A 24,558-nucleotide genomic window follows, 5' to 3' on the forward strand; every position below is an offset into this window, starting at 1 on the left:
TGCCCAGGACCCTAATGTGAAAGGGTTAGAAGAGATCTCACATAAAAAGTTTCAAGAATAATATGAGTCAAACAAACATACTTTGAAATCAAAGTGAGATGAAGTTTGAATAAAAACAAGATACAATTTGTGTAACTCTTGTCAGTAGCTTATTGTAAGAGACTAAAACAGACGTGGGAAGCTGAGAAAAAGTGTGGAATTCTATCAGAACAATGCGCCAGTACACAAATCAGTCATTGCCATTGCATGGGGGTTGGGGGCGGGGTAACCTATGTATAAAAGCCAAATATTAAAGTTCGATTCCGCATACAAGTATTATGAGCAAAGCCAACATTATTGGCTGAAATATAGCTGAACGTGACATATAACTATTTTCACTCACTCACTCACACATTTCAGCTGTTATGAAATGTTATTGACACACATAGTTTATACATCTGTCCCTTTCCCATCTTGACGCACTAATAACTTCTCCATAAGTAAACCGCTGTCAACATGATAGCTGCTTGTTAATGTCAAGCCGCTATGATAAGTAATATGAAAAAGAAACACATTCAGCTCCCAACATGTTGCTATGCAGTGCAGTGTGTTTCTGCAGTGTGCATTATTTTTATATACAAACACGAGTCATATACAACCTCGGCTGACACGGGACTGTATCTGAATGAGGCAGGTGATGGTGGGAGACCCGACAGATGGACAAGAGAGGGGATACTGTAATCTACCATCATGTAGTTCTCGCTAATTCACGTCCTAAGCTGCGAGATATACAATACCGCTTTTCCATAACGTTTCGCCATGCTGTTCCTAGCGCTTCTCCTGATCATTGGTAAGTACACACGTAAGAATTGCACACAGTTGTATAATCATCTTTAAGTTAACAGTATATCAGAGGAAACAGATTGTTCATTTATAAGTGAGTAGGGTTGGTGTAACGCCGATTTTAACAGTATTTAAGTTATAATCACGGCGTCAGCTGGACCTGGGAGGTAAGACAAGTGAATGTTTTAGACGATTACAAAAGTAAAACCCAGCACGTTGAGATATGGACGGAAGGAAATCTGTTTTAAAACGCAGTAAATTTGAATTTCTGAATTGTGCAAGAAATGAAATGTTACTTGAATACAGTTAGTTTTTGTTATCGGAATCAAATTAATTATTTGTCCTTCAAGATCCAAGTGGCAGCAGGAATAGGCGAGTGCGTGAATTAAGTTCGGACGAGGCCTCGTCCAGTTACGGTTCAGTATTTACAGTACATGATTATTCCCTAACGTTTTGAGACCTGTGAAGATCTGGGAAAGAATAGGTCTTCAGCAACCCATACTTGTCGTAAAAGGCGGCTATGCTTGTCGCAAGAGGCGACTAACAGGATTGAGTGGTCAGGCTCGACGACTTGGTTGATGCATATCATCGTACCTCAATTGCATGGATCGAAACTCATGATGTCAATCACTGGATTGTGGGGTCCAGGCCGATTATTTACCGACCGCCGTCATATAGCTTGAATATTGCTGAGTGTGGCGTTCAACATCACAAAAAAACAAGCAAACAAACTAAGTGTTTTGAATTCACCTCGCACGTCATAAAGGCTCTCCGAAGTCTAGGCTCAGAACCATTTTTATCAGTGTAAGTTGCAAGCCATGGCCCCATTCTATGTATGAAGCAATCCAAGCGCTAAGGTGATCGTGATCCCATCCTTTAACTCAGACCTACGATAGTCACACCGCTAAGATCGCTTTGTGGAATGGGTCCCATGACTTCAGGGTTGTATGTCTGGACTGAATACACAGGGTTAGGATCGAGTTTGTTGATTCCCTGCCTTTCCTCCCACTCCAGGCTGTGTGTCGGCCCGGCCAGGCTCCCGGATTGCTGGGGGGACTCCGCTGACCCCCGGGGAGCTGCCTTACCTCGCCTCCGTGCAGCTCCACAGCCTCAACGCCTGGTACCACCTGTGTGGAGGCGCCCTCATCAGCGAAACCAGAGTCCTCACTGCAGCTCACTGCATCTCGGGGATGTAGGTCGTTCACGTACAAACGATGTGGTTTGCCAAGGGTAGGGTTTACAAAGGGTACGGTTTACAAATGGTAGGGTTTTCAAAGAATAGGGTTTACAAATGGAAGGGTTTTCAAAGGATAGGGTAAAACAAAGGGTAGGGTTTCCAAAGGGTAGGGTGGATAGGGTTTACAAAGGGTAGGGTTTACAGAGGGTAGGGTTTACAAAGGATAGGATTTACAAAGGGTAGGGTTTACAAAGGGTAGGGTTTATTATGGGGAGGGTTTACAAAGGGGAGGCTGTGATGAAGGGGTCAATGGGTCCACTGCCATTAGCAAGATTTAAAACATGTGGAAAGAATATGAACATAAAACACATCATATTTCTACAGAGGATAAGCATTATATTCGTTTCAAGTAAAAGGGGCAGGGTAGGCCCGGTCGTCTAAGGCGCCGCGATTCGCTGTGCAAAGTTGCGTCCATTGGACTCGCCAGAAACCTATGTTTGTGGGTTCGAATCCCGGTTCGTTCCGATTATGTTTCTAGGTTTGTCAGCACCATACCCGTGCTCGTGGGTTTCACCGAAGTGGTAAACGTCTGAGACCTGCATCACTTCGGGCTTTCCTCCCACATTAAGCTGACACGCCGTGATATAACTGGAATTATGTTAAAAGCGGCGTTTAACTCATTCACTCACTGTGACCCAAACTAGGTTTCATAGAACATATAGATAAATACAGTCAATCCATTTGTTAAAAAAATCATCTTGGCTTAAAGACATGCTTATATTTTCTTTTCTTAAGAACTTGACAAAAGTGACCTTTTCCGCTCCACTTTAGACATCCTCACGTACCTGATTTTGCCAGAGGGTCAAAACTTGCGGTAAGAAGGAAAAACGAGCTAGTTGTCAACCATGTGAACAATAATGGCCCTCACTATACCTCATTATGAGGCGAGGTCTTGATGATAGCTATTTTAACAATACGGTCGTATGACTGACAAGGGAACAGAAGGTTTGGGGTCAGGGTTACTCATGTAACTAGCGAGGTACAGGGGTGCTTTCAAGGTGAATGGGCTTCGTTCACGCTCGGTTCCAAAGTCAGTTTGCATGGTTGAGTCTTCAGGTAACTTTGCTCACGTTTAAACCAGTATGTTTACTGCCACCGTCTGATGTTTGCAAACTGGTTTCAGAGCGGCAGACTACCGTGTGGTACTTGGGGAACACAGCCTTAGTTTGGTCGATGGAACTGAACAGTTTATTCGAGTCCTGAATTACATTGTAGTGAGTATATAACGCTATAGCCAGTAGTCACAGCTACAAAATAGTCCATAGCCTTAGTCAATAAGCACGGCAACTGTGGATATGAACTGGGTATAGCTTGAGAACTGTCAGTGGGTACAGTACAGAACACCGCGCAGCAGTTATCCTCGTCAGGTACAGTACAGAACACCGAGCAACAGTTATCCTCGTCAGGTACAGTACAGAACACCGCGCAGCAGTTATCCTCGTCAGGTACAGTACAGAACACCGAGCAACAGTTATCCTTGTCAGGTACAGTACAGAACACCGCGCAGCAGTTATCCTCGTCAGGTACAGTACAGAACACCGCGCAGCAGTTATCCTCGTCAGGTACAGTACAGAACACCGCGCAGCAGTTATCCTCGTCAGGTACAGTACAGAACACCGCGCAGCGGTTATCCTCGTCAGGTACAGTACAGAACGCCGAGCAGCAGTTAACCTCGTCAGGTACAGTACAGAACGCCGAGCAGCAGTTATCCTCGTCAGGTACAGTACAGAACACCGCGCAGCAGTTATCCTCGTCAGGTACAGTACAGAACACCGAGCAACAGTTATCCTCGTCAGGTGCAGTACAGAACACCGCGCAGCAGTTATCCTCGTCAGGTACAGTACAGAACACCGCGCAGCAGTTATCCTCGTCAGGTACAGTACAGAACACCGCGCAGCGGTTATCCTCGTCAGGTACAGTACAGAACACCGCGCAGCGGTTATCCTCGTCAGGTACAGTACAGAACACCGCGCAGCAGTTATCCTCGTCAGGTACAGTACAGAACACCGCGCAGCGGTTATCCTCGTCAGGTACAGTACAGAACACCGCGCAGCAGTTATCCTCGTCAGGTACAGTACAGAACACCGAGCAACAGTTATCCTCGTCAGGTACAGTACAGAACACCGCGCAGCAGTTATCCTCGTCCGGTACAGTACAGAACACCGCGCAGCGGTTATCCTCGTCAGGTACAGTACAGAACACCGCGCAGCAGTTATCCTCGTCAGGTACAGTACAGAACACCGAGCAACAGTTATCCTCGTCAGGAACAGTACAGAACACCGCGCAGCAGTTATCCTCGTCAGGTACAGTACAGAACACCGCGCAGCGGTTATCCTCGTCAGGTACAGTACAGAACACCGCGCAGCAGTTATCCTCGTCAGGTACAGTACAGAACACTGAGCAACAATTATCCTCGTCAGGAACAGTACAGAACACCGCGCAGCAGTTATCCTCGTCAGGTACAGTACAGAACACCGAGCAACAGTTATCCTCGTCAGGTACAGTACAGAACACCGAGCAGCAGTTATCCTCGTCAGGTACAGTACAGAACACCGCGCAGCGGTTATCCTCGTCAGGTACAGTACAGAACACCGAGCAACAGTTATCCTCGTCAGGTACAGTACAGAACACCACGCAGCGGTTAACCTCGTCAGGTACAGTACAGAACAACGAAGAGCAGTTAACTTCGTCAGGTACAGAACGCCGAGATACAGTTAACCTCGTCAAGTACAGAACCCTGAGCTACAGTTAACCTCGTCAGGTACAGAACGCTGAGCAGCAGTTAACCTCGTCAGGTACAGAACCCTGAGCTACAGTTAACCTCGTCAGGTACAGAACACCGAGCAGCAGTTAACCTCGTCAGGTACAGAACCCTGAGCTACAGTTAACCTCGTCAGGTACAGAACACCGAGCAGCAGTTAACCTCGTCAGGTACAGAACCCTGAGCTACAGTTAACCTCGTCAAGTACAGAACCCTGAGCTACAGTTAACCTCGTCAGGTACAGAACACCGAGCAGCAGTTAACCTCGTCAGGTACAGAACGCCGAGCAGCAGTTAACCTCGTCAGGTACAGAACGCTGAGCAGCAGTTAACCTCGTCAAGTACAGAACGCCGAGCAGCAGTTAACCTCGTCAGGTACAGAACGCTGAGCAGCAGTTAACCTCGTCAGGTACAGAACGCTGAGCAGCAGTTAACCTCGTCAGGTACAGAACGCTGAGCAGCAGTTAACCTAGTCAGGTACAGAACGCTGAGCAGCAGTTAACCTCGTCACGTACAGAACGCTGAGCTACAGCTAACCTCGTCACGTACAGAACGCCGAGCAGCGGTTTACCTCGTCAGGTGCAGAACGCTGAGCTACAGTTTACCACCTAAGGTATGGTGTCGTGAGATATTGAGTACTCATGGCTACAGAATGTTGAGTACTCATGGCCACAGAATATTGAGTACTGATAGCTACAGGATTTTGATACGAGGCCTGGTCAAAAACAATTGTGAAAGTATTTTTTCTTTTTTCAACGTTATCTCCCTGCTTTTCAAAACGCTTCTCATATCGAAAGCGAAGATTTTAATTTCCAGTCAGGAAGATGTTTTCTGAATCTACCCTGAAAAGCCTATTCACGGCAGCTTTGAGGTCATCGTTGTCATTATAGCGCTTACCACGAAGGTGTTCTTTCAGTCTGGCGAGTGTGGAGGGTGAGGAAGCACTTCGAACCCACATTTTCCCAGCCTTTGCAAGTCGAGAGGTGTGAGAAGAGGCATTGTCATGAAATAGTAGAACTCCAGCAGTCAGCACTCGTCCCGCTTTTCTTTGATAGAATATGTCAGGCGGTGAAGCAAATCAGTATAGTAGGCACCTGTAATTGTCTTTTGACTTTCTAAGTAATCAACAAGGATGACACCCTTTGCATCCCAGAATACGGTGCCCATAACTTTCTCCACTTATCTTGAAGTACTGTTACTTTGGTGCCGGAGATGTGGAGTAATGCTATTCAAGGGATTGACGTTTGGACTCGGGATCACAGTGGTAGACCAATTGAAAATTAATGTCTCCTATTTCTGTTTTAGTATCCCGACTACAACGGTAACGCTGTCGGATTCCCAAACGATATCGCCATCATTCATTTGTCTGAACACGCCGACACCAACAGCAGCGCTATCTCCATCATACCCCTGGCTGACCACGGGGCCGACTTCACCGGAGTCGATTGCACCATATCTGGTTGGGGTAGCTCAACTGGTAAGTTGTACCATCTCTAGTTGGGGTAGCTCAGCTGGTGAGTTGTACCATCTCTAGTTGGGGTAGCTCAACTGGTGAGTTGTACCATCTCTAGTTGGGGTAGCTCAACTGGTGAGTTGTACCATCTCTGGTTGGGGTAGCTCAGCTGGTGAGTTGTACCATCTCTAGTTGGGGTAGCTCAGCTGGTGAGTTGTACCATCTCTAGTTGGGGTAGCTCAACTGGGGAGTTGTACCATCTCTAGTTGGGGTAGCTCAACTGGGGAGTTGTACCATCTCTAGTTGGGGTAGCTCAACTGGGGAGTTGTATACTCTCTAGTTGGGGTAGCTCTGCTGGGGAGTTGTACCATCTCTAGTTGGGGTAGCTCAGTTGGTGAGTTGTACCATGTCTGGTTGGGGTAGCTCTGCTGGTGAGTTGTACCATCTCTGGTTGGGGTAGCTCAGCTGGGGAGTTGTACCATCTCTAGTTGGGGTAGCTCTGCTGGGGAGTTGTATACTCTCTGGTTGGGGTAGCTAAGCAGGTGAGTTGTATACTCTCTAGTTGGGGTAGCTCTGCTGGTGAGTTGTACCATCTTTGGTTGGGGTAGCTCAGCTGGTGAGTTGTACCATGTCTAGTTTGGGTAGCTCTGCTGGGGAGTTGTATACTCTCTGGTTGGGGTAGCTTAGCTGGTGAGTTGTATACTCTCTGGTTGGGGTAGCTTAGCTGGTGAGTTGTATACTCTCTGGTTGGGGTAGCTTAGCTGGTGAGTTGTACCATCTCTGGTTGGGGTAGCTTAGCTGGTGAGTTGTACCATCTCTAGTTGGGGTAGCTCAGCTGGGGAGTTGTACCATGTCTAGTTGGGGTAGCTCAGCTGGTGAGTTGTATACTCTCTAGTTGGGGTAGCTCAACTGGTGAGTTGTACCATCTCTAGTTGGGGTAGCTCAACTGGCGAGTTGTATACTCTCTAGTTGGGGTAGCTCAGCTGTTTGTTAGTTATGTCTGGTAGCTAGTACAAGTGAGAGTAATATTGCCCTCTTAGTTTCCAAAGGAGAAATAAGCCAACAGGAACATAACGAACCCCAACCCCCACCCCCAACCCCACCCCCACCCCCATCCCCACCCCCACCCCTGCACACCCCCATGAATATGTTGTAATCAAACACAAAGTGCTGCTGCCGTTGCAGGGTCGGTGGAGTTGAAGGATACCCCGTCCAAGGCCACGTTCACCGCCATCTCACACGCCGCCTGTGTTGGTCTGTGGGCTGCCGTCCCAAACACCCTAATCTACCCCAGCCACGTCTGCATGCTCGGCACCGCAGTGGAAGCCGCGTGTCACGTGAGTTCCAAATAAAGTCGATATATTATTTAATATATTTTAATTGATATGAGGTTCCTTGACAGAAATCATACTGACAGTATCTAATATCGGCACTCCACCTATTTTGGAACTTCGGATAACTCGATATATTTTCCATTACATGGTACAGTCAAACAACCTTGTGTCGAACTATGATGTGTCGACCTTACGCTTCTCGAGTAAAAGCTTGGTCCCTGTGTATACCTTGAGTTCTTTATTCATCAATTTTGGTAGTGTCGAACCCAGGATAACTCGAGGTTATATTTATCAATGTATTAATATATGTATTAATTTATTAATGAGATATACTGTTTATATCTGTAAAAATAGATATTGATATCGAAGTCCATCTATCCGAGGTCGTGATGGACAGAAAGAAAATACATAATGAAAAGAATATTTTTCCTCTCTTTCTATGCCACCAATAATGATATCAACTGTGTCAGGTCATTCGGTGAGAGACACTTGTTATTTGACAACAAAAGACAAATATCCTGTATATTTCCACTGTTATATTGTAGTTATTGTAGGAGTTTTTAATTGAATATTCTTATTCCTTGTTTCAGAACAGTTGAAACAGGATTGGGATGTTTCTAGTTAATGTTGAGTCTTCAGTGGTGTGATTCAGTGTGTTGTGTTCAATGTGTTGGTTCAATGTTCTGGGCCCCGTTCCTCAACGCGAACGTAGCGCTAAGATGATCGTAACTCCCATTCTTTAGCATAGGCTTACGACAGTCGTAGCCCTACGATCGCTTTGTGGAACGGGGCCCTGGCTGTGAGTCCTAATAAAGCTGTCTGCCGATAACATTTAAGATTTTCTGAAATGTCGGTACCTTTATACGTGCTAGCAGTCCAATGGTACTTTACGGCTGTATGTTACGATAGTGAAGTGAGTGAGTGGGTATGGTTTTACGCCGCTTTTAGCAATATTCCAGCAATATCCCGGCGGGGGACACCAGAAATGGGCTTCACACATTGTGCCCACGTGGGGAATCGAACCCGGGTCTTCGGCGTGACGAGCCAACATGTTAACCACTGGGTTAACTCACCGCCTCTCAGGTAATGACATCAGGTTTGTCAAGCACGCCTTGTTTCGTGGGTTTAATCAACGTGGTCCACCTCAATACAGTGAGGTGAAATTGGGTTTAACGTCGCGTCTAAGATTATTGCACTTATATAGCGACGTGCATGCACGTGTATGTGTGTGTGTTTGTTGCTGCTTGTACTAGTCCGGACTGATGCCGATTTATAGTGCTAGCTCACTGAGATACCATGCCGCAGTTAACATGAATACTCAGACACAGTAAACTGACTCAGCCGACCCGTCCTTGTTTAGCCCCTTAATGCCGAGCGCCAGACAGGGTAACAACAAGTACCATCTTTTAACATCTTTTGGTATGACGCGGCCGGGGATCGAACCCCGGACCTTCCGCTCTCCGGGCCACCTCAATACGACCTGCGTAAGTTTGGGATTTTCTAAACGAAACGCAAACTTCGTGACGTTGATGAGGAAGCAAACACCCAACATTTAGCATCCGGCACCTCTTCGTTGGTCCTGGCATCCGGCACCTCTTCGTTGGTCCTGGCATCCGGCACCTCTTCGTTTGTCTTGGCATCCGGCATATCTCTTCGTTTGTCTTAGCATCCGGCACCTCTTCGTTTGTCTTGGCATCCGGCATATCTCTTCGTTTGTCCTGGCATCCGGCACCTCTTCGTTTGTCTTGGCATCCGGCATATCTCTTCGTTTGTCTTGGCATCCGGCACCTCTTCGTTTGTCTTGGCATTCGGCATATCTCTTCGTTTGTCTTGGCATCCGGCATACCTCCTCGTTTGTCTTGGCATCCGACACCTCTTCCTTTGTCTTGGCATCCGTCATATCTCTTCGTTTGTCTTGGCATCCTATTTAAGAACTCTTGAATCCTATCGTTTACGCAGATGGTACAAGTAAATTGGATGCCACCCTCACAGATGAATGACTGCTCGAAATGGCGATGTTCAGTCCATTCTAACTGTATCCCAAACATATACCACTGGGGATATTCGTCATTCTATACTTCCCACGACCCACTCTGATGATACATAACAGCTCACTCGGCTAAAACCATAACTTGAAGTGAGAGCACGTTTAATAGAATATGTTTACAGCAAGTTGTGTTGCAAGGGAGGCAACTCTGTGCATCCTTTGGAAGACGCCGAACAGCCAAACATAATGTTTTCAATCACTTGGTCCGCTTTCAAAGATACTAACATTGTGATGGATGATTGATGTGATGTGATGTGATGTGATTCCGTTTTGAACAGTATTTCAGTTATATCACGGTGCGACAGGTTGATGTTGGAGGAAAGCCCGAAGTGCCTCAGGGTTAAACCAAGAATCATAAAGGTCACTGGATCCAGGCACGCCAAAGCCCCGCAACTCTGCATCATTGACAGACAGTCCGTACCCCCAGATTCAATTGAAATCTCCACCCGATACTCAAGTGTTAATATCCTAGCACAATATTACACTCTGACACGCTGAAGCCTGGACTATCAGAGTCTTGTATTGCGTCTTGTGGTATATTATATGTTTTGGAACTTTATAATGTCGTTGAACTTGTTGCCTTTTCTAATCCACAGTACGACAACGGGGGTCCGATGGTGTGTAACGGCGTCCTGGTGGGTGTATTCTCGTGGGGGGAGAGCTCGTGCCAGGGGACGCTACCCTCCGTCATGAGCAGCGTTCCTTTCTTCCACCACTGGATCATAAATCACTAGGCGACGCTGAACGCCTGCAGCAGACTAGACACTTGTCGTTTCTTCGATACATTTCTTTTTCAAGATATAAAGTTTTTTGCTGCCGTTCACCCTCTTGTCTTTTTTCCATGTTTTTTGAGGAATTAATAGTTTAAATTTGTTTTTGCGTTTTCTTGAGTACGAATTATTACATTTATATATACTCGCAACAACCTCGTGGGGATCCCGTGGAAGATAGCTTACGAGAACCCCATGCATATCTAATGTAAATGGTTAGTAATTGTGACCTGGCTTATTTGTATGTGGACCGCCTCCGTGGTCTAATGCTAGAGCGTCGATCCCCGACCGCGTCATATCAAAAGACGTTAAACGATGTTACCCTGTCTGGCGCTCGGCATTATGGGGCTAAAACAAGGACTGGTTGACTCGGAGTCAGTATACTGTGCCAGAGTGGGGTATTCATGTTTAACTCCGGCATGGTATCTTAGTGGGCTAGCACTATAAATCGGCATCAGTCCGGACACACACACATGCACGTCGCTATATAAGTGCAATAGTCTTGGACGCGATGTTAACCCCCATTTCACCTCACCTCACCTCAATTCTTAAGCAGAAACTATGTCAAAGAGGAAATCAGCTTGGTGTTGCGTAACAGTTCGTTGGGGTCGACTATTCGATATATTTGATTATGCAATAGGTCTTTGGGGAAGCGGACCACAGTATATAATTCCAAATATTACCAAAAATGAAAAAAAATATAAATCGGCATGAGTCCGGACTAGTACAAGCAGCCACACACACACACACACACACATACATACACGTGCAATCACGTTGCTATATAAGTGCAATAACCTTAGACGCGACGTTGAACCCCATTTCACCTCCCCTCACTACTTGTATGTGTGACGTGGTACCTCGACGGCGTGGAGCGTTGCTCGTGTCTTTAATCACTGGTTTGACTCGCTCATTTACAGGCAACGTAACAAAGCTGGAATATTGAGGAGTGAACTGTAAAGTATACATTGGATCATTCCATGCCAGGGTAAACATAACATGACTCAATATATACATTTTCATATTCGTCTAGTAGGCAAATACAAGCATTTGTTACAAATCCAAACGGTAGACATTATTTTATCATTAAGCTAGTATACATCCCCTTATTAAATGAGTTTACACTTCAGCTTTTAGCACTATTTCAGCTGAACTAAGGGGGGGGGGGGGGGGGGGGGGGGGGGGGTGTATGCGAATTGGAAGCTTCATATAATGATTCCATTAGCGAGGACCAGACGCTCCTGCAACCACCCGCTCTTTCCACAAGGAAAGGGAACACTTTCCTCATGGAGAGGTATCTTTGCAAATAACGTTTCAGTGAAGCTTTCATCTCGTTGTGCACATTAATTTCAATGCCAGCGTGCTTAAACTGTTGTCACCATATCTGGGAGTTGAGCTGCCTATATAAGCTGGTGAATCGGAGGCAGAGCGTCACTCGGCTCAACAGGTGCAACATTCCCAGACGCAACGTTGACAAGGAACCGCTCTCAAGGACGATGTTTCTGAGCGGCCTTCTCCTAGCCCTGCTTGCCCGCGTCTCCCTCCGTGCCGTCACTGTTCCCGAGGGTGGGGCGGACTAGCTGGTGGTCGGGGCTTTCAACATCCAGGTGTTTGGCTTGACCAAGGCTGGGAACACGGTGGTGATGAAGAACATCAAAAAGGTAGACTGTCGGAAGGTCGAAAGAGTCAGAGAGTTGAGTTAAGTGACTTGAACTTTCCCATAGTCAACTTTCCTTTCTTGTCGAGCACTATTCCAGCAGCGCCTGTCAGCCTTTGGTGTCTACAATTACTGTGGTACAATCGAGCATTCTCTTTCTAAATTTGGGTTGATCAAACGTTGTTTGATGCTCACATCCCATGGAACAAAACATACAAGTCGAATTGATAGGAAACCAGCGTATCCTGGAACGGCAAAGGGGGCAAATCGAAAATGACGAATTTAGACTTCTGAAACCGCTCTGGGCCGAAACTAACGAGTAAAGAATACTTCTCACATTAAGAAAGGTTTTATTCCATTTAGTTCAGACAAGCATGTACACCTTAATTCTTTGGATTTCAGACAATCCTTTCAAAATAAACCACAAGATCATGATGTTATCTGTAATCCAACAATTGTATTGCATTGTATTGTGTCGATGTGAATATGTGACAAATTGTGCAGACGAATATTTGATGAATCCGGTGTTGCAATATTGAATTCAAAACATTTGAAAAACTTTGACAATAAAGTTACACACGTAGGTTGCCATTAGAATTCTATTTTGATTCATAAATATTTCATAGAAAATATACATTTTGAAAAATATGAATACCATGTTGCTCCAGATCTGGAGATGTTGATTCGCAGATACATGCAGGCGAATAACCCGGGATATTTCATATCAATACATGCCGGCAATGTGGATTATGTATATTGCCAATAGACATATTGTTATCGATTACGAGGCAATTACTTAATAATAGTATTCAGTTTTTCAAGGAACATTGCGCAGTATAAATCACTATGATTGTATTACTATTATTGTCTCGTGGTGGGCCTTTGTATCGTACGGGCGCTGCCTTGCATATTGATCGAGTATCAGTAATACATACAGTTTACAGCACCCGGTGATTGTAAAAATATATTTTTCATTGATCTTCTTTTTCATTAAGAATGTTGCGTTCGCATGGTTTTGAGATATATTGCAATGAAATATTTTATGTGAATAGATTATGCTCAGGCAACACACAACGAATGTACTTCATGTAAACAATCAAGTCTGGATCTTTATCAGAAACAGAGGTGAATGACAGCATAAGCCACCCCCCGTAGATGTCCTAGAAGAATTGGATCCACACTTTGCTTCGGTTGATGGTGTGGGACATGGCTCATAATATTAATCACTGGTTTGTCTGGTCCACACTCGGTTATTTACAGGTCATGTAGCTGGAATATTGCTTGCGCTAAACAACAAACATACATGTGTAGCGACCCGCGCCGTCTGGGTGACATGGCCGATTAATCCTAGTTTACGACCCCTATCCCGAGCTACTGAGCTTGTCGGAAGAGGCGAGTAACGGGATCCGGTGGTCAGGCTCGCTGACTTGGTTGTTGCATGTCATCGTATCCCAGTTGCATGGATCGATGCTCATGATGTCAATCACAGGATTGTCTGGTCCAGACGCGATTATTTACAGACTGGCGTCATATGGCTGGAGTGCGGCGTTAAAAACAAACAAACAAAGTAACAAACTATTACCTGTTTTCCATAAATGTCTCTTTGAGTGAGTGGGGTGTTGCTATGAACAGAATTCCAGTTATATCAAGCCGTGTTACCTTAATGTGGGAGGAAAGTCTGAAGTGATGCAGGTCTCAGACGCCCTTGGTGAAACCCACGAGCACGGGTATGGTGCTGCCAAACCAAGAAACCTGGATTCGAACCAACAACGTCAGGTTTCTGCCGTGCTCATGGACTTCTGCACAGCGAATTGCGGCGCCTCAGAATGTGTTTTCGATATACTACATTGCGATATTACGTATATCAGATCATGCTGGCCTATGACGTCATCCTGATACAGGAGGTACGTGACAAGAGCGGCAAAAGCATGCAGAAACTGCTCACCCTTCTCAACAGGTGAGTGAAGCTGTGTCCTAAATATACCCTTGGAGTGAATGAGTGTGTGAGGCCCATTTCTGGTCTCACCCGCCGTGATATTGCTGGATTATTACTAACCAGTGAGTATGGTTTTACGCCGCATTTAGCAATAACCCAGCAATATCACGGTGGGGGACACCAGAAATGGGCTTCACACATTGTACCCATGTCGGGAATCGAACCCGGGTCTTCAGCGTGACGAGCGAATGCTTTAACCGCTAGGCTACCCGACCGCCCCATATACCCTTGGAACATTTTGAGATGTTATACTTAATTTTCAAGCGATCGTAAACAAATATTTTTGTCTAATTACGATTGACACTCGATGGACCCAGGTATTATTAAACCTGAGACTCGAACCCAACCGCAACGGACTCATGGACCAAGAGAAAGCAACTAAACCACTAAGCCACCACTGTCATGCCATATTGCGTTCTGCATTAATTGGTCGTTGCTGGTCATTCTGCAATGTCCAGACGTTTATCATATGTAATTAAGTCTGACCGGTTCAATTGCGGTAATACCGACCTCAGATGTAGCTGTAATGGGATGTAATTCTGAATTATCGTTGCAGCAACTCGGCTTCGAAATTCACCTTCAGTGCCAGTGCCAGACTTGGGAGAACGTCGTCGAAAGAACAATACGTGTATTACTACAAGTAAGTAAACAGTCTTTATGGAACTTCTTTTATGGGAACGCCAGAAACCTATGATTGTGGGTTCGAATCCCGGATCACCCCGATTATGTTTGCAGGTTTGTCAGCACCATACCCATGCTCGTGGGTTTCACCAAAGTGGTAAACGTCTGAGACCTGCATCACTTCGGGCTTTCCTCCCACATTAAGCTGACACGCCGTGATATGACTGGGATGCTGTTCAAAGCGGCGTCATACACTCACTCACTCTTTCATGGGCCTTTTGTCAGAGGCTTGACTCATCTCCGCTACACCGTCTCGTCGAATCAGCACAGCAACAAGCTCATCTGTGTGTGATGGTAGTTTTAAGGTAGATTTGAACAACATTCTGTCATATCACAGTGTTTGCTTGATGTGGGAGGCAATCCATACGTGTCGCAGGTCGAAGGCGCTTGCCACTTGGACGAAACCTATGAGCACTTTGGTTTTGATAACCAAGGATTACCAATGGGTTGAATTTTGGATTCGAAACAGACCAAGAGATCCTGGGACGTTGAAGTGATAGCATGTTTGCACAGCGAATAGCGACAACTTAACCAGTCTTTTCTTAAATGTGTAAGAGCAATATTTTAACTGATGAAGTATTAACTTCACTGTAGGTTTCTGTGTACAATATGAGGTGAGAAATGTGTTTGAAGTCGCGTTCAAGATTATAACGCTTATTTAGCGACGTGTGTGTGTGTGTGTGTTTTTGTGTGTGTTTTGTGTGTGTTTTTGTGTGTTTGAGTGTGAATACCATGTTGTGTGTGTGTGTGTGTGTGCGCGCGTGTGTGTGTGTGCGTGCGTGTGTGCGCGCGTGTGTGTGTGTGTGCGTGCGTGTGTGTGTGTGTGTGTGTGTGTGTGTGTGTGTGTGTGTGCGCGTGCGCGCGCGTGTGTGTGTGTGCGTGTGTGAGAGAGTGTGCGTGCGCTGGCACCCAAATACCATGTCGCAGTTTAACATGGATACACCACACAGACACATGATACTGAGGGGCGGTCGGGTAGCCTAGTGGTTAAAGCGTTGGCTCGTCACGCCGAAGACCCGGGTTCGATTCCCGACATGGGTACAATGTGTGAAGCCCATTTCTGGTGTCAACCGCCGTGATATTGCTGGAATATTGCTAAAAGCGGCCTAAAACCATACTCACTCACTCACATGATACTGACTCTGAGGGGACACGACCTTTTTATATCCCCCTAATACTGAGGGCCCGGCAGGGTATACAACGTAATCTTTCAACGTATTTTGTTATAATGCGATCAGGGGAACGAACCACCGACAAACCGCTCTCCGGGCATACGCTCTACCCACTAGGCCACGGAGGCGGTCGTGTGAAATATGAACTCCACTTGTACAGAAAGATGATATGGGAAAGCTGCATTCCTCTGTGTTCTTCCAATTTAGCCGACATTATAGGTGTTATAGTGAGTAGAGCGTTTCACCTCACCTCGTCTCATATATTGAATATAATGTTCCTCTAGTATGTATTTACATTGTACAACTTCATGCCTTAATGGGGGGCACGGGTGGCCAAGTCGTCTAAGGCGCCGTGATTCGCTGTGCGGAGTTGCGTCCCTTGGGCACTCCAGAAACCTATGATTGTGGGTTCGAATCCCGGTTTGCCCCGATTATGTTTCTAGGTTTGTCAGCACCATACCCGTGCTCGTGGGTTTCACCGAAATGGTAAACGTCTGAGACCTGCATCACTTCGGGCTTTCCTCCCACATTAAGCTGACACGCCGTGATATAACTGGAATACTGTTAAAAGCGGCGTTAAACCCAACTCACTCACTCACTATTTAATATAATGTTCCTCTGCCTAGTATGTATTTACATTGTACAACTTTATGCCTGAAAGGGTGGACGACTAAGTATTTAAATTGCGCTTTTCAGAGTTGCAATCGGTCGATATTATATATTCTCTTGTCTTCTTCCTTCAAGAAAAAATCTTTGATTATCTTTGATGCTTCGATTGTTGAGACCAGTTGTTTTGTATTGAATGAAGTGTTAAAGGCTTTGTTCACGCTGATGAGGAACTACGGTGCCCTTCTCGTTGTAGAACGGACAAGGTAAAGCTCATCCGCACCGCACTGTACAACGATACTTCCGATCTGTTTGAAAGAGAACCTTACAGTGTCCTCATAGAGGTGGCGAGAACAACTGGGGGTGAGTATATTTACAGATGTATTGACTTTACAGATGTGTCGAGAGTATATTTACAGATGTATTGAGTTGAGAGAGGTGGAGAGAGTATATTTAGAGATGTATTGACTTGAGAGAGGTGGATAGAGTATATTCAGAGATGTATTGACTTGAGAGAGGTAGATAGAGTGTATTCAGAGATGTATTGACTTGAGAGAGGTAGCGAGAGTATATTTAGAGATGTATTGACTTGAGAGAGGTGGATAGAGTATATTTAGAGATGTATTGACTTGAGAGAGGTAGATAGAGTGTATTCAGAGATGTATTGACTTGAGAGAGGTGGCGAGAGTATATTTAGAGATGTATTGACTTGGCAGAGGTGGCGAGGGTATATTTAGATATGTATTGACTTGAGAGAGGTAGCGAGAGTATATTTAGATATGTATTGACTTGAGAGAGGTAGAGAGAGTATATTTAGATATGTATTGACTTGAGAGAGGTAGCGAGGGTATATTTAGAGATGTATTGACTTGGGAAAGGTGGAGAGAGTATATTTAAAGATGTATTGACTTGAGAAAGGTGGCGAGAGTATATTTAGAGATGTATTGACTTGAGAGAGGTAGAGAGAGTATATTTAGATATGTATTGACTTGAGAGAGGTAGAGAGGGTATATTTAGAGATGTATTGACTTGGGAAAGGTGGAGAGAGTATATTTAAAGATGTATTGACTTGAGAAAGGTGGCGAGAGTATATTTAGATATGTATTGACTTGAGAGAGGTAGCGAGAGTATATTTAGAGATGTATTGACTTGAGAAAGGTGGCGAGAGTATATTTAGATATGTATTGACTTGAGAGAGGTAGCGAGAGTATATTTAGAGATGTATTGACTTGAGAAAGGTGGCGAGGGTATATTTAGATATGTATTGACTTGAGAGATGGCGAGAGTATATTTAGAGATGTATTGACATGAGAGAGGGGGCGAGAGTATATTTAGAGCATTCGTCACCACTCGCCCCTTTCCGTAACCCGCAAGAAGACTAGTCCCCCTATCGATGAATGTTATGTGCGAAAATACGACAAACCAATCAGAATGCGCGTATGATGACTTGCATCTAAAAATATACCCAGGACACAGTTAAATGTGTTCAATCATACTGTATAATTTCGCATGTCCTGATGTGCTTTTTAATTGCATCTGAAATATAAATGATATATGGGGAAATATATGTGAACCATGGCGCAACGAGTTGACAATTGTTTCAGGTATGCCCGTTTGCGCTAAGACGGAACCCGGTTGCAAAAATGGCCACGAGAGGGGCACGAGTCGCTTTTCGGCTTGTCCCGGAATAACACGAGTTGGTCACGAATGTATTTAGAGATGTATTGACTTGAGAAAGGTGTCGAGAGTATATTCAGAGATGTATTGACTTGAGAGAGGTGGCGAGAGTATATTTAGAGACGCATTGACTTGACAGAGGTGGCGAGAACATCGGGGGTGAGTACAGTTACAATATATGTAAAAATATTTTAACGACAGTCAGCCATGTCCAGTACCACGTGGTATTATTGTTGGTCCAGGACCTCTGCGGATGGCTCTGACTGGGGTGCACATCAAGCCCTCAGACGCTGTGGGGGAGCTGGACGCCATGACGGCAGTGTATACCGACGCCAAAGCTTTCTTCAATACAGAGGTACTGTCAATGTGTTTGTATATGATTCCTAAATATACCATAAGTGTACTACTCAAAGTTTGCCAAGTATCATTGATTGATTGATTGAGTGCGTGAGTATGGTTTTATGGCGCTTTCAGCAATATTCTAGCAATATCACGGCGGGGGACACCAGAAATAGGTTTCACATACTGTACCCATGTGGGGATTCGAACCTGGGTCTTCGGAGTGAAGAGCGAATGCTTTAACCACTAGACTACACCGCCGTCCCCTTGGCAAGGATCAAGATTTGATGTTACATATAACAAATAAAGATTGAAATATCCCGATAAACAATGACAGTGTAACCCCTATAGGACCTTAATTTCATGATGAACTGACAGAGGTATGCAGTACCTGTACGATGTGCACGGGGTGCATTATCAGAGAGCACAACAACATTTGCTGCAGATGATTGCAACTACTGAATGCACATATGCCTCCTCAGCGTCAGAAATACCATTTGACAAACCGAAGAATTTAACAGATGCAAAAGCATGCTGAAAGCTGGGTCAACACAACGTTTGGTCTCGGCCAAAATTGTGATCAGCCGGGCGTGGGGATCGACACCAGATATTTGGATCAGCTACCCGACGACACGCAGGCGGTCGACAGCGTACCTCAACACAGCAGGGAGACAGGTTTCTCCTGATTGCAGCAAGACGTCATCACTTCGTGACTACCACCACACTCAGAAATGACATGCGGAACGCAAGTGGCGTTAACGTTTCTACTGACCGCGTGTAATCGTCTCCGTGAGGCTGGTCACGGAGGGCAGGCTTACGCATCCCACGTACCTGATATCACAGGCAATGAATCACCTTTTGGATTGGGCTGAAGATCACGTCAATTGGACAGACCAGGACTGGCCTCCAGTACTTTTCACTGATGAATCGAAATACTGAGTAGACTTCACAGATCGTCGTGCCTGAGTGTGGCGTAGCCAAGTAGAAACATTTCAGGATGCCTAAATAGCCGCTCATGTCTTTATCCTTTCCCGTGCTCGTGGGTTTCATCGAAGTGGTAAACGTCTGTGACCAGCATCACCTCGGTCTTTCCCCCCATATCAAGATGACACGCCGTGATATAACTGGACTGTTCAAAGCGGCGTTAAACTCAACTCACTTACTCACTCATAGATTGTCTAGAAAGCGTCTCCGGTATGAGGCGCACGTAAAATCACTACCCACCGTCCCCGTGTCTTCAGCATCCTTTCAGTTCAAAAGAAACAAAAGTAGCAAGCAACATCATGATCAACACATGGAATAAGTCAGTAAATTGCCATCAAAAACACAATCTGTCTTGGAGCCAATATTTTGGATTTGTGCTACAATACTCAGTATCAAAGATTTTAGCATTTTAATTGACCCTAAGTCTTTTAAGCTGCAATTTTCGTAGGGAAGCCTTTCAGTGCATAAGCCTTTTAGGACAATTTGTGTTTCTGGTTTTTTTAATTAATTTTTTTTAAGATACTAAGTTGAAATTTCAAGTTAAGGATCTTGAAATTTCAACTTATCATGAAAATGTTAAGTTGAAATTTCATGATGCTTAGTTGAAATTTCAAGATGCTATGTTGAAATTTCTGGAAACATAATAAGTTGAAATTTCAACTAAGTATCTTGAAACTTCAAGAAATTTCAAGACACCCCCACCCCCATAAAAGGCTTCGTATTCCGTCATTCTCAGACGACTCAAAATACCCCATGCACCATCAGTCTCAAAACAGTAATGATATAACAACCTCACACTTTAGTTAAAAAAGTGTTAGTTTTCAAGAACCATTTACCCTTTCAGTGCTGTTATCGTCTGTTTGATTAAAAGTATGAGTTCTTCGAAATTAATCACGTCCTAGATATCTGCACATCTGTGTGTGTGACACTCCTGCAGTAAACTGGGTGATACTACTACTTCAGATCAGTAACTACACCCAAAACACATTGCTTTTGGTAAAAAAATATTCCCTAGTTTGACTTGTACCATTATGTTCCCTTGTCTTTTCGGGTGAATATTTGACTTGTCTCTGCATGTGTTTGTGACAGGTGTTACCTTTTCGCGAACACTTGGTATAAACACAATGATAGTGATTCTCAAACACCTGCTCATGTGACAGTCGGGATCGTGCAGTGGAGTTTGCTTCTCGCTAATAGCTCTTATAATTACAGAAAGGGTTTCTGGGATTTTCTGTCTAATTATATAATGCGCTGTTTCACAGAACGTCGTCATCATGGGCGACATGAACGCCGACTGCAGCTACGTGACGGGGACGGAGAGGAAGAAGTTGCGGCTGTTTACAGATACAGAAACGTTCTGGTCCCTCATCAATGACAGCGAGGACACCACGACGGCCGCCAGCAGCTGCACCTACGACAGGTACGCGAGAATCTCTTTAATCTGGAAATCCGCATATGCGGACGCTTAGTGTTGGAAACGCAGGTGAATATTGATGTTAAAATTCCTTCATCCGTCAATCCAAGCCTTGGTGAATAAGTTTCAGGTCAATAGGAATGGTTTACCCAGTAGGACTTCTGGGTTAGAATTGGTCCCTATATACACAGGAAAATTGGATTTGACCAAAAAATCAGAAACGTTGTCAAAAAATTATTAGGCTGAAAATGTCTCCGAAACACTGCAAATTAAGGACCAAACAACAATTATGATACTCGTATCAAATTCATCATCATCGAATGGCCATTTCTTGTTAGTTTCATTTTCAGCCACCAAACAAGGGTGAATACTTTCTTTTGTCCGGCAGTGTATAACTATGTCCGTTATAGGCAACAATATAGATCGGGCAGTAACAGTCGATGATTTGGTTGATTTCGTGTCACGGTACTTCAACCACGTGGGACGTTGATCATCATATCAATCACTGGATTGTCTGGTCCAGGTTTGCATATTTACAGGCGGTCGTTACATGTATATGTAGCTGGGATATGGCTGGGCGCGAAATAAACTTGCAGGATAGTTCAGTGATCTCTTAGTTATGACAGGATCCGAATGTTGTAGTTTCGATTCATCCCCGTTTATGAACCTTGGTCTGTTGACAATAGACCCGTCTGTCTGCGCCACATTTAGCTCAATCGTATTCATAGAACTGAAATTATTTTCGGCGTTAAACCCAACTCCCTCACTCACTCACTATTTCAGAATCATAGTTGCCGGAGCTGAGTTAAAGAGTCACGTGGTTGCCTTTGACACCGAGCACTTCGGAACCGAGTTCGGTCTCAACCCCGAGGAGGTATGTATGCTCGAGGTCAAAGAAAACAATGCCCGTTAAAGAGGAGCCATAAAATAGAGAAACGCCCTCTTTTGATCTTTCTTCTCGTTACGAATTGTCACATGCAGCATCATCTGGAAAATAAATAAATATTACAATTAATATCACTGATTGGTTTCTGTCTCCGCCTGAAAGGTGTCAAGGTGGAGCTATATTTCACAGTGGGCTGGCACTGGTACAAGCATACGCACGCACGCACGCACGCGTCGCTATATAAGTGCTATAATCTTGATCGCGACGTAAAACATTATTTCACCTCACCCGTAAGAGGGTAAAAGACTGATACATTGCTGATTAATTCCTGCGAAAGACTGACACTGACTCTTTAGATAGGAAAATAAAGTTACATTAATAAAAACAACAAAAATGTGTATCGCCATTATTGTAATGTAAACGTATTTCAGACAGGAAATGCCGTTGCTAGTTCTTGTTACGGGTTATCTAAACTCCAGGTACCTTATTTAGCATATCACTTTGAAGATGCCTGTAAGACCGCTGTCTGTCCGCAAAACCTTTAAAGCAGACCTTTTATCGATTTAGGGACGCTGACCCTTCAAATATTCTCACATGCTCTTCAAATTAAAATACGGTCACTATAGAAGTGCATTTTATTTGAAACAGTTGTATTTTTTATATTTTATTTTATTTTATAACTGAAATACCACTGACAACAGCGTGAAGCCTTTCTTATTCTTACTTAAGTAGCGATTATTACATGAGCTTGTGTGTCATACTAATTTTACGAACCGTGTGTCAGAATTCTTGTATTTCCCGTATATGAGTTTCGTAACATCACATACGAGTGTAATAATTTCTTTATTACCCGTAATTTCTTGATCCTGTGAGTCAATTTTAGAACAATGAAAAACAACCCACAATTGTCAAATGACATCAACAATCTTCAGCTATGACGGCATTTCTAGTATGACGTTATTTCGACCTTACGTCACAATAAGAGTCGAAGGACGTCAGCAAGCCGTCCGAATGACGTTGACAATACACTGGTGCACATACGATTTTTATGAACCCTGATATTTCTAACTCTATGGGAAATAAACACTTTTTATTACTTGCCCGTGAAGAAATCACCCATTTAAAAACAATAAGCTGGTATTACACAGTGTTTAAAAACAAAAAGCTGGCATTACACAGTGTTTAATAACAATAAGCTGGTATTACACAGTGTTTAATAACAATAAGCTGGTATTACACAGTGTTTAATAACAATAAGCTGGCATTACACAGTGTTTAATAACAATAAGCTGGTATTACTCAGTGTTTAATAACAATAAGCTGGTATTACACAGTGTTTAGTAACAATAAGCTGGCATTACACAGTGTTTAATAACAATAAGCTGGTATTACAATACGCTGGTATTACACAGTGTTTAATAACAATAAGCTGGCATTACTCGGTGTTTAATAACAATAAGCTGGTATTACACAGTGTTTAATAACAATAAGCTGGTATTACACAGTGTTTAATAACAATAAGCTGACATTACACAGTGTATAATAACAATAAGCTGGTATTACAATACGCTGGTATTACACAATGTCTAATAACAATAATCTGGTATTACACAGTGTTTAAAACAATAAGCTGGTATTACATAGTGTTTAATAACAATAAGCTGGTATTACACGGTGTTTATTTTCAAAGCGCGTGCTTATGTACTGCGAGAACAAGTTTCACTTGCAAATATTGAAACTTCTCAACATCCCTTGTCTAATTCAACGACATTGCGTGTAGAGATCAACCAGAGAAGATCATGAAAACGCAATGACCCCAGCAACACTATTGATAGGCTGACGTCACATCGCATTGTTTCGCCGGCAAAGAATTCTCACAAATTAGGTGACTGTAAACTTTGTGGTGCAGGGTTTCGTCCCACAATGCGATCGTAGCGCAGCGACAGTCGTAAGTCTGCCTGACTAACTTTAGCGTACGATAGCTTTGTGGAACGGACACCTGAATTTTAAAGGAGGGCCATTGTATGGTATTAAATTTATACGTGTCACCTTTTGACGTGTTTAAAGTATTATTCTATTGGAGTGTGCGTTGGGTCGCGTAGGTGTCTGCCTATTTTCACACACTACAGTGAAATGATATAAAAGTCATTAATGCCAAGTAATAAAAAAATACTAAACTCGCTCCCGTGTAATACCAATTTTATAGTAAATATTCCTTTCGCTCGTCTGATACCAGGGCCCCGTTCCACAAAGCCATCTTAGCACTAAGGTGATCGTAAACCCCATACTTTAACACTGGCTTACGATAGTCGTAGCGCTAAGATCGCTTTGTGGATCGGTGCCCTGAACTGTTCAGTCGTTTCATAATTCTATACTTATTACATGATGTATTTCTATTTTATCTTTAATTTCAAGTATTATGTTTTGTTTTCAGGTGAAGGCAGTGAGCGACCACTACCCTGTCTGGGTGACGCTGAGCATCGCCGACAGCAACTGATCCGACGTAGTTCTGTGCAAGTCTTAGCAATGAGTCGCTTCTTATGTTAAGAAACCAACTGAATAAATAAGTTGTAACCCTCGGGAAACATGTATAACTTATCTCCCTGTTCAGTAGCTCCATGAAAAGAAACTAAGACAGGTGTTAACTTTATGATGATTATTCTAATGAAAGGGATCATTTTTCGAGGTCCGTACACAATTGCTATATCGATAGTACACTCGAC

The 24,558-nt window shown here is 44.1% G+C and overlaps 1 protein-coding gene and 1 pseudogene across 1 annotated transcript; both read left to right on the top strand.

Annotated features, from left to right (window-relative positions):
• The first annotated feature begins 798 nt into the window (after positions 1-798).
• Positions 799-10,458, top strand: LOC139464247 (chymotrypsin-like serine proteinase). The gene is made up of 6 exons (XM_071245771.1): positions 799-829; positions 1,837-2,014; positions 3,183-3,273; positions 6,125-6,296; positions 7,458-7,609; positions 10,250-10,458. Exons 1-6 carry the CDS (start codon positions 799-801, stop codon positions 10,385-10,387), a joined length of 762 nt encoding a protein of 253 aa, XP_071101872.1. The 3' UTR covers positions 10,388-10,458.
• Positions 10,459-11,886: 1,428 nt separating this feature from the next.
• On the top strand, positions 11,887-24,356 carry LOC139464248 (deoxyribonuclease-1-like; annotated as a pseudogene).
• Positions 24,357-24,558: the final 202 nt, after the last annotated feature.

Source organism: Haliotis cracherodii, unplaced genomic scaffold (genome assembly GCF_022045235.1).
Source record: "Haliotis cracherodii isolate W230 unplaced genomic scaffold, xgHalCrac1.p SCAF_17, whole genome shotgun sequence".
Classification (NCBI taxonomy): Eukaryota; Metazoa; Mollusca; class Gastropoda; order Lepetellida; family Haliotidae; genus Haliotis; species Haliotis cracherodii.

What these genes read in the sequence shown, in the direction of transcription:
- LOC139464247 (XM_071245771.1), top strand. Translation starts at nt 799, where the DNA reads ATGCTGTTCCTAGCGCTTCTCCTGATCATTG. An exon ending in TGGTTGGGGTAGCTCAACTG is followed by an intron (nt 6,297 to 7,457) that starts GTAAGTTGTACC and finishes CTGCCGTTGCAG; the next exon opens with GGTCGGTGGAGTTGAAGGAT. An exon ending in CAGTGGAAGCCGCGTGTCAC is followed by an intron (nt 7,610 to 10,249) that starts GTGAGTTCCAAA and finishes TCTAATCCACAG; the next exon opens with TACGACAACGGGGGTCCGAT.